Genomic DNA, 10,129 nt, shown 5'->3' with positions numbered 1-10,129 from the left:
CGATTTACGATCGCCGGATGTGCGATAATTAAAAAGCCGTAAAAGCTTTAGATTTCCGTGGCGCCGTACGTCTGCGGTAAAACGTTCATTAAAACGGCAAAATTATAGGTGCGAGGAATAAATTGGCAAATGCGCGATCGTGTTTGTGTGCTCGGCACATTAATAAAAAAATTAACTATCATATCATATATATTTACCCGACATGTGTATTAAGATATCTTAGTGCAATTAGAAGATAATGCAGCGCAAGGCAGACCAATTTATTAGAGAATCTATGAAGTAATACGATTTAAAATGTGATTTAATTGTTTTTTTTTCTTTTTTTTTTGTCTTTTTTTAAGAGCTGAATAATATAATATCCGAGCCAAATTCCACGCGTATAGAAATGTAATATATTAAAAATTAATTCCAAAAAGAATGCAGCTTAACACATTATAATAAATAACTTTCGTTGAAATAGCTTTTTATTTTATTTTATTTTATTTTTATTTTAATGTTACTTTATAAAATTCTTTTTCTTTCTTCAAGGAGTTAAATTCCTACTTGATACACTTTGAAAAGGAGTTCACGATTAAATATCAAAAATAGCGATCTGGGGATTACATTTCCCGTTTTGAATTTAAGCTGATGACTTCGACGAAACTTTCGAGCCGCAAACACATTAGGAGGAGAAGCGTGTTTTAACTGCAACGAGATGTCTAAAATATGCAGATCCGACGTCGAATATGAATACGAATTGAATGCAAGCTTGCATCATCGTTATTTCATAACGCATTAATTCGGATTCCCCCTATTTGGAGAACGTTGTTATCTTAAACCTTTCCCGGTGAGAGCGAGGTAAGGTTGCGAGTCGACAGAGTTTGACGATTGAGTCGTCGGTTAGAGCGAAACGGAAAGTAATGAGAGGGCCACTTAGCGCAACGCAACGCGGTTACACATCACGCTTGTTAAGGTAACGCGAGGTTAAGGGAGAAGAAATTGAAGCGACGTTCTGGTCAATTTAAATATATATTGTTGGCTCCGGTTTAATTAAGCCTACTTAATTTTCTCGAAGGGTCCGCGCCAATGCTCCTCGTAATTAGTACGGGCGCGCATGCCGGCTCCAGCCTCGTCTCGTTTCGGCTCGGCCCTTTTGTTTTCTCTCTTATTTCTCTGCATTAGCCTCACCTGTATCTTCGACTCCCCTCAATATCACCCTTCTCTCGCCGCGACGAGAGGAGAGCATCAACGAGTCACTCTTACCTTGCACTTTTCGGACGGGCTTTGTGCGTCGCGCGAGTTTCCTTACGTTATTAACTCTTTACCATGCAATTTTTTTTTCTTTATTTCTTTTTTTTTTTTCTTGCGGATAAATTATTATATTTGCCAAGAGAGAGGAAGAGGAGAGTATAAATCGCGTAAAAAAGATTTTAATATGTTTCGCAGAATATTGATATATAATGAAAAAGGCTTAGCGCCACGGCAATCTCGTTCGCGGCATGACACTGTACATTGCTTGTGATAATTAACGACGCGTTAAGTGGTTATCGAGGGTTCACGTGACACTTCAATTGACTGTACGACAAGCGGAAACTAAAAATTTAACGACGACAAAGAAAGAAATACTTGAGACATATTTTTTCACTTTTATTCAATCTTTTTTTTTATTACGTTTAACGAATAAAAAACAAACGCTGAGAGAACTGTAGAATCTTAATATAAAAAATTGGCTCGATTGGCTTGCTTCGTGCTAAGCGAGAGTAAACGTTAGTTATCAGCTTTACTGTGTGTGATTTTATATAAGACATATAAACTTTTATGAAATAGAAAAATATTCGAATTATTAAATAATTTTTTAGTCTTGTCTCGAATCGGAATTTTGTAACGACAACGATCTGGGAGCTCAAAAATGACGAGTGGAATTTTGGAACCACGAAAAAATATACTCTAGCATCGAACAGAACTATGCTTGAAAGAAAAATGCTTCGAGCTCGGCGAGCTCATGAAAAAAACGTAAACGCAACACAGAGTCGAGCTCGGCGAGCTCATGAAAAAAACGTAAACACAACACAGAGTCGAGCTCGGTGCGTCCGAGAACTCGGTGCGAACTCTGTTTAACATATTCGCGAGAAAGAGAGCACGCGCTTGACGACGGACTCTATCGACTCTCTCACTTCCTCATGTGGTTCTCTTGTTTTCTCCAAGGACCGAAATTTGTAACAACCGTGTTAGTCTAGCCGCGGAGGCTCGAGCGTGAAGACGTGTCGCGAATCGGTCCAATTACGCGTATTTTCGGTCCCGGAAAAGACGTTCTCGCAAACGAACACGTGTCGACGTCGTCAATTCGGGAACTAGGAATCATTCGGTACTCGCATGATTCGATTCGTCGCTCTGTGGTTTGTTTTCGGCTCGGAAAAAGTGTTTCAATCAGGACAAGGTTATGTTGCGAGCGGAGAGGAGAGAGCGCGCAGCGTCCGTCGAGTATTATTTCGCGTCGAGCATTTTCGGCCCGCTTCGACTACTTTCGTCTTCGTCAGGTTCTGGTGATCGCCAATTTCATCGCGTACGTGTATCTGCACTTTGCCTGTTCTTGTCGCGGCCGTGATTGTCGTCCCGTTGTGAGGAAGTGAACCCGGAAGAACGTGGGTGAGATAACGTGCGCGGGTGGAACATTTCGTGTCGCGGGCCGTCTCGTTCGCTGTGAGACTCGAGATGCCGGCGTCGTTCGTTCCGTTTACCATTTTCGCGAGAAAGAGCGCGCGATTGACGACGGACTTTATCGACTCTCTCACTTCCTCACGCGGTTCTCTCGTTCCCTCCTTTCTTTACCGGCCATCTTAGTCTGGTGGCGGACGCTCGAGCGCGACGACGTGTCGGTAATCGCACCGCAATTACGCGCGTTTTCGGCCGCGGGTAGAACGTTCTCGCACACGCATACGTGTCTACGTCGTCGATTCGGGAACGGACAATCGTATTCGGTACTCATATCATTCGGTTCGTCTCTCTGTGCTTTGTTTTGGGCTCGGAAAAAGTGCGTGAAAAAGACCAAGGTTATGTTACGAGCGGAGGGGAGAGAGCGCGCAGCGTCCGTCGAGTATCATTTCGCGTCGAGCATTTTCGGCCCGCTTCGACTACTTTCGTCTTCGTCAGGTTCTGGTGATCGCCAGTTTCATCGCGTACGTGTATCTGCACTTCGCCTGTTCTTGTCGCGGCCGTGATTGTCGTCCCGTTGTGAGGAAGTGAATTCGGAAGAACGTGGGTGAGATAACGTGCGCGGGTGGAACATTTCGTGTCGCGGGCCGTCTCGTTCGCTGTGAGACTCGAGATGCCGGCGTCGTTCGTTCCGTTTACCATTTTCGCGAGAAAAAGCGCGCGATTGACGACGGACTCTATCGGCTCTCTCACTTCCTCACGCGGTTCTCTCGTTCCCTCCTTTCTTTACCGGCCATCTTAGTCTGGTGGCGGACGCTCGAGTGCGACGACGTGTCGGTAATCGCACCGCAATTACGCGCGTTTTCGGCCGCGGGTAGAACGTTCTCGCACACGCATACGTGTCTACGTCGTCGACTCGGGAACGGACAATCGTATTCGGTACTCATATCATTCGGTTCGTCTCTCTGTGCTTTGTTTTGGGCTCGGAAAAAGTGCGTCAAAAAGACCAAGGTTATGTTGCGAGCGGAGGGGAGAGAGCGCGCAGCGTCCGTCGAGTATTATTTCGCGTCGAGCACTTTCGGCCCGCTTCGACTACTTTCGTCTTCGTCAGGTTCTGGTGATCGCCAGTTTCATCGCGTACGTGTATCTGCACTTCGCCTGTTCTTGTCGCGGCCGTGATTGTCGTCCCGTTGTGAGGAAGTGAATTCGGAAGAACGTGGGTGAGATAACGTGCGCGGGTGGAACATTTCGTGTCGCGGGCCGTCTCGTTCGCTGTGAGACTCGAGATGCCGGCGTCGTTCGTTCCGTTTACCATTTTCGCGAGAAAAAGCGCGCGATTGACGACGGACTCTATCGGCTCTCTCACTTCCTCACGCGGTTCTCTCGTTCCCTCCTTTCTTTACCGGCCATCTTAGTCTGGTGGCGGACGCTCGAGCGCGACGACGTGTCGGTAATCGCACCGCAATTACGCGCGTTTTCGGCCGCGGGTAGAACGTTCTCGCACACGCATACGTGTCTACGTCGTTGACTCGGGAACGGACAATCATATTCGGTACTCATATCATTCGATTCGTCGCTCTGTGCTGTGTTTCGGACTGCGGAAAAGTGCGTCAAAAAGCCCAAGGTTATGTCGCTGGCGGAGAGCGCGAAGCTTCCAACCTGATATTCGCCGTGTGACGTCATCGAGTTCGGCAGTCATCTACCGACGCTCTTTTTCGTCGCGGCCGAGATTCTCGTCCAGAGTGGTAAGTCATTTCATTATTTTTAATTATGTAATGGTACGTCATTTCATTATTTTTAATTATCCGAACACCCCGCCCCCCTTGAAGGGACTCCCTTCAAAATTTATTATTTGCGGGCGGGTTCTGGTCATATACATTATTACAACAGAAATACGCCGTTTGTTGTCGATCGCAAGTCGTCAAAATATTACATTTACTCGTTTTTATCGCGCGTCTGTCTGTGTATTCCCGTCGAATAAAAGCACAGCGAGTTTTACAGTCGGCCGCGTGACTGTTCCTCCCTTCGTTTTTAATGTCGCGGCTCGGACGATCCCGTCAGACCCAGGATGAGTCTGGATCACACGGCCCAGCGTCCACATCAGCGGTCCTAGTCCCGGCTGCTGTACCTCGTACGGTATTTCCAAGTTCCGTAACCGGCCTCCTACCCGTATCACGCCGAATTCGTTGATGAACGGCGTTAACGACAAAATGTGGCTAGAACTTGGCAGCGCTCGTTCCTCGGCTAACGCCGCATATTCGTCCGCGAATTCTACGCGCTGCACGCAGCGTACAATTATTATTAATGCTACCTTTAGTTCGCCGGGGCGAATCGTCTTGCCCCCGCAGTCGCGCCTGTTTCGCTTGAATCGCATGCAATATGCAACGATACGCGCTATTTTCGTTATGCTTGAAATTCGCTGCATTAACTTGTGCACGATACAGGTTTTTATATTTGCTGTGGCCGTCACAATATTCTTTCGCTCCGGTATTTCGATACCCGCTGTATCGGTCGCTCGCGTGGTCGGCCACTGCCCAGCCGGTAAACGCAGGAACTTCGACCCGGTCCACCAAAGCGAATCGTGTGCTAAATCCTTTAATGCTCTGCCGCGGGATAGTATGTCGGCGGGATTTTCAGCGGACGGCACGTGCCGCCAACTCGCGATCTCCGTAATTCGCTGTATCTCGCCGACCCTGTTTGCTACGAACGCGTTCCATTTTCTCGACGACGACACAATCCAATGTAACGCGACCATTGAATCCGTCCACAGAAATTGCTTACATTGTCTATCTCCGATCGCGATACGTATTTTCTGAGTTAATTCGGCCAGAAGTTTCGCCGCACTTAACTCCAGACGCGGCAGCGACACTGCCCTGACCGGCGCGACTCGTGATTTCGAGGCCAATAGGGCCACCCTAGGCCGTCCGGATCGCCCGCCCGTGCGCACGTAAACGCACGCCCCATACGCTCTCTCGCTCGCGTCGCAAAATCCGTGTAGTTCCATCTCGCTCGCGCCCGCCTTCTTGACACCTCGCGGTATACGGATCTCCGTCAAACACGTCAATTGGTTTTTAAACTCCACCCAGCGCTGATGAATCTCCTGCGGCAGAGATTCATCCCATTCCAGTTTTAATTGCCACATTTCCTGTAGCAGCATTTTTGCTACTACAGTTGTCGGTCCTAAAAAACCTATGGGGTCGAACAATCCAGCGACCTCCGCGAGAACGACGCGTTTCGTGATCGACTTGCGATTAAATCCGCCGCCCCCGGCGAAGCGGAACTCGTCGGCCACCGGGTCCCACCATACTCCGAGTACCTTAGTCGTCTGCTCCCCATCGAACGTTACGGCTCTATCGTTTCGCCCGGCGCGCCCCGGAATCAGCGCCTCGCAGTTGGACACCCATTTGTCCAACTGGAATTGTCCCAATTTTAAAATGTTTATAATTTCGTCTCGCGCTTGCCTAGCCTCCGCCACGGTGTCGGCTCCGGTGAGCACGTCGTCGACGTAGAAACTACTTAGAATGCGCTCTGATCCGACCGGATATTTATCAAAGGCCGATTATACAGTTTAAACATATAATTTAACAATTCAAAGAAAATCAACATACAAATGTAAAAACATAAAAGATTTAAACATGAAATGATTTACCATTCTGGACGAGAATCTCGGCCGCGACGAAGAAGGCGGGCGAGGTGCAATCACCGTTCACGACATCCTGCGTAACTGCCATTACGATTGTTGCAACCCGCTGAAGGAGGGGGCAATTTTAAAATGTTTATAATTTCGTCTCGCGCTTGCCTAGCCTCCGCCACGGTGTCGGCTCCGGTGAGCACGTCGTCGACGTAGAAACTACTTAAAATGCGCTCTGATCCGACCGGATATTTATCGGCGTGTCTCTGCGCCAAGTGTCTGAGACACGCGGTGGCGAGAAACGGCGCCGATTTCGTTCCGTACGTGACGGTTCTCAGTTCGAAAGTCGTTACGTGTGCTCCCGAATTTTCCCGCCACACGATCCTTTGTCTATGCATATCGTCGTCATGGACAAGGATTTGCCGGTACATTTTCACGATGTCTGCGGCGAAGACATACGTAAATAATCGGAATCGCAGCAAGATTGAGACCAAATCTTGCTGGATCGTCGGCCCTTTCATTAGTACGTCGTTCAGAGCGACTCCGGTGCTCGTCCTGCACGACGCGTCAAACACCACGCGCAATTTTGCATTTATTTCCTCACCCTTTAGAATGCCGTGGTGTGGCAGATATATCGCCCCCGGTTTGTCGAGATCTCGCGCCGGCACCGCTCTCATGTGGCCTAGCCGCGCGTAGTCCCGCATGAATTCGGAGTACAATTCTCGGAAACGCGTCTCGCGAGCTAATCGGTTTTCCAGCGTCGCGAATCTTTTTAACGCGATTTCTCGCGACTCTCCTAGAGAACCCGTCATCTCCGTTTTTACGGGCAGTCGCACGATGTACCTTCCCATCGCGTTCGTCTCTACTGTTTCGTTGAAGAACCTTTCGCACCTTTGCTCGTCCGCCGTAATGCATGGGGAGCCCGCGGGCTCTTCCATCTCCCAAAAACGTTTCACGCGCTCGTCGAGCTCTCGAGTCGTGATCGACGCGTGGAGCGCATCGGCCCTCGCGACGACGCCCGGTGTGCCGATAACTCTGCCGGACAACACCCATCCGAGTCGCGTCTTTTGCATCGTCGGATGACGCTGCGTCGCTCCGATCTGACCGATGCAGATTAAACGATAAAATATTTCCGCTCCGATTAATATATCTACGTCCGCGGCCCGGTAAAATTGTGGATCCGCCAGCTTCACACCCGCCGGCACTTCGATCCTTCCCCGTGCCACCGTGACAGCTGGGATTTTATCCGTTATCCTTTCGGTTATTACGCATTCGATCCGTTCCGTGAATGCTTCGGTGCGAGACTGTATGTCGACCCACGCCGCGCGAGTCGAGCGAGTCGTTAATTGCCCGACACCCGATATTGTGATGTCTACCGGGCGTGCCTTTAACTTCAACGCGTCTGCCAATCTGGCCGTCATGAAATTTGCCTGCGACCCGGAATCAAGCAGCGCGCGAGCCGGTCTCTTTTCTTTATTTTCGTCGATGATGTACAGGGTGTCTCAGCCCATGTGTAAAATCCTATACAGGTAGGTAGGTCTTAGGGAGATAAATAAAAAAGTTATTTAACATTTTGTAAAATTCTCAATTGTTATTGAGAAAAAAATTAATTTGTCTAGCGCAAGAGTGACAAGGAAGCTGCGGGCAAGTGAGCGCGACAGGCGATTGGCGCCGTCGCCTATCGCGCTCACTCACCTATAGCTTCCTTGTCCTCTTGCGCTAGACAAATTAATTTTTTTTTCAATAAGTATTGAAAATTTTTCAAAACTTTAAAGAACTTTTTTATTTATCTCCTTAAGACCTACCTATCTGTATAAGATTTTACACATGGGCTGAGACACCCTGTATATATATATATTGTGTCAGGCGACACTTTCTTTATTTCGTATCGAAGAGAATAACTGACTCTTTTTTGTTCGCACCGTCTATTTATACATTTCGCGGTTTTTAGAATAATTCGGCGCTTTCTAGAGTTCCATGACCCTTCGCTTTATTTACTGTAGGAGCCGAGTCATATTTGTTTCGACGGTGCCTATTTTCTCGCGTTGTTTTTATTATCGGCTAATACATAATGCGGTGCGTCTTTTACAAAAATTTTACCGGACATTTATAATTTTAATTCTACATTATATGTTTGAGCTGTATAATCGGCCTTTATTGTTCGCGCGAGAGAGAGCCTCGATCCGCACGGGGCCTGTCTTTTTATCTCGTCGCGCTTCCTCCTACTTTTTACATTTTCGGCCAATTGTCATATTCCCTGCTATATTTCGAATCGCAACGTTCGCTCGCGAAATCATCGACCCATCCGTGAGTCTCGTTATTTTCCGCCGGTGATAATCTGTTATACATCTGTATGATTTTTTTTGGATTGTTAAATAATTATATGTTTGAGATGTATAATCGGCCTTTATTGTTCGCGCGAGAGAGAGCCTCGATCCGCACGGGGCCTGTCTTTTTATCTCGTCGCGCTTCCTCCTACTTTTTACATTTTCGGCCAATTGTCATACATTTAAAGTATTTGGCACGTGATACATACGTGATACATACATATCACTCGACTTAGTCTGCGTTAAAAATACCACAGGCAGTATACGTATAACAATAGTAGTCAATTGAAAACCCGCGGAGGGCGATTGTCCCCTAGCACACCCTCGACGCGATGCCGTGACGTACGCTATTTTTCTATGGCTCGTCGTTATTCTTCTGGCATATGCTTGCTCGTTCCCCTTCGTACAGGAGATCACCAGTTACATTCTCACCCATTTAAAGTGGTCTCGGAAGATAATCCGGCTAGTTAAACCTCTGGTAAACACGATCAAAACATCGGATCGTGCGAGCCGACGTTTGATACTTTTCCATAAAAATAAGCTCTTTGTTTGTCGTGTTTGCCTTTCGCACAGTAAAAATAATTAATGACTGGACGTAAATCGGCGCGGCAAAAAATCGTACGTAAATTCACAAACGAAAGATTGATTATTTCGTGAGAAATAGTTTATCGACTTTGTTCGTCTAGGTTCTCAAGGTTCTCTTGAACCAAATAAAAATCGAAGCAAAGTTTCGAATTCGCAATGAATCAAGAGCGTCTAATTAAGGAGCTTCTACCGAGCCGAGCGTGAATGGGCATTAGCATCCAGCGGGCCTGTAATTTGTGCCTCTCTTAATTAAATCATCTGTTAGCCAACCCGACTCTTCGTGAAACTGTTCTCCATCTCCTCCTCTTTTCTTCTTCTTCTTATTCTTCGTCGTTTTTTTTTTTGCGTTTACCCTACCTTCGCTCTTCTCCCTTCGCAGCTCGATGCGCATTTTCGGTCCCATCTTTGTTTTTCGCTGTTTGTCTTCTCTTGCTGGCCCCTCCTTTCGCTCGCATCGTCCTCTTTCTTTCTCTTCGGCGTGATTCTTTCGACGCTCACCGCACGGTAGCTTCTTTTTTCGAGAGAATGCAAACAAATTTTATGGGCGCAGCGCGTCGGTATTGGGATGAGTAACGCGCTGGTTATCGCTGGTCTCACGACGCTTTTTCTTACCGACTTTATTCGATGTTGTCAAAGACGTAACTTTTTGAAGCGCGCTTTAATCACGAAAAAAGTATAAATAAAAATTCCTCCCCTTTTTTTTTTTGTTAGAAAATGTATAGGAATTTTATATATTATTATTATTAATTACAAAAATTTTACACTATCGGTATTGAACTTATTTTTATCTCTTCTTTCTACTTCAGTCTTGTATACTTTTCTCATCTCGTTATTTTATTCTGCCTTCGTTCTCTTTTTCCAAGTATCGTTGGTTTTCTATCTTTTGGACTTTTTGCACAATTAACCATTCCGACTGTTTCATTGGCCCGCACTGAATTTGCGATCTTTAGTATGC

General features: G+C 46.9%; 1 protein-coding gene across 1 annotated transcript; it reads right to left on the bottom strand.

Annotated features, from left to right (window-relative positions):
- Positions 1 to 4,576: 4,576 nt before the first annotated feature.
- Positions 4,577 to 6,362, bottom strand: LOC139104352 (uncharacterized). The gene is made up of 2 exons (XM_070659774.1): positions 6,281 to 6,362; positions 4,577 to 6,159 (listed from the first exon to the last, which is right to left on the bottom strand). Exons 1-2 carry the CDS (start codon positions 6,360 to 6,362, stop codon positions 4,577 to 4,579), a joined length of 1,665 nt encoding a protein of 554 aa, XP_070515875.1.
- Positions 6,363 to 10,129: the final 3,767 nt, after the last annotated feature.

Source organism: Cardiocondyla obscurior, linkage group LG07, assembly GCF_019399895.1.
Source record: "Cardiocondyla obscurior isolate alpha-2009 linkage group LG07, Cobs3.1, whole genome shotgun sequence".
Classification (NCBI taxonomy): domain Eukaryota; kingdom Metazoa; phylum Arthropoda; class Insecta; order Hymenoptera; family Formicidae; genus Cardiocondyla; species Cardiocondyla obscurior.
This window is presented reverse-complemented; position numbering and strand designations above follow the sequence as displayed.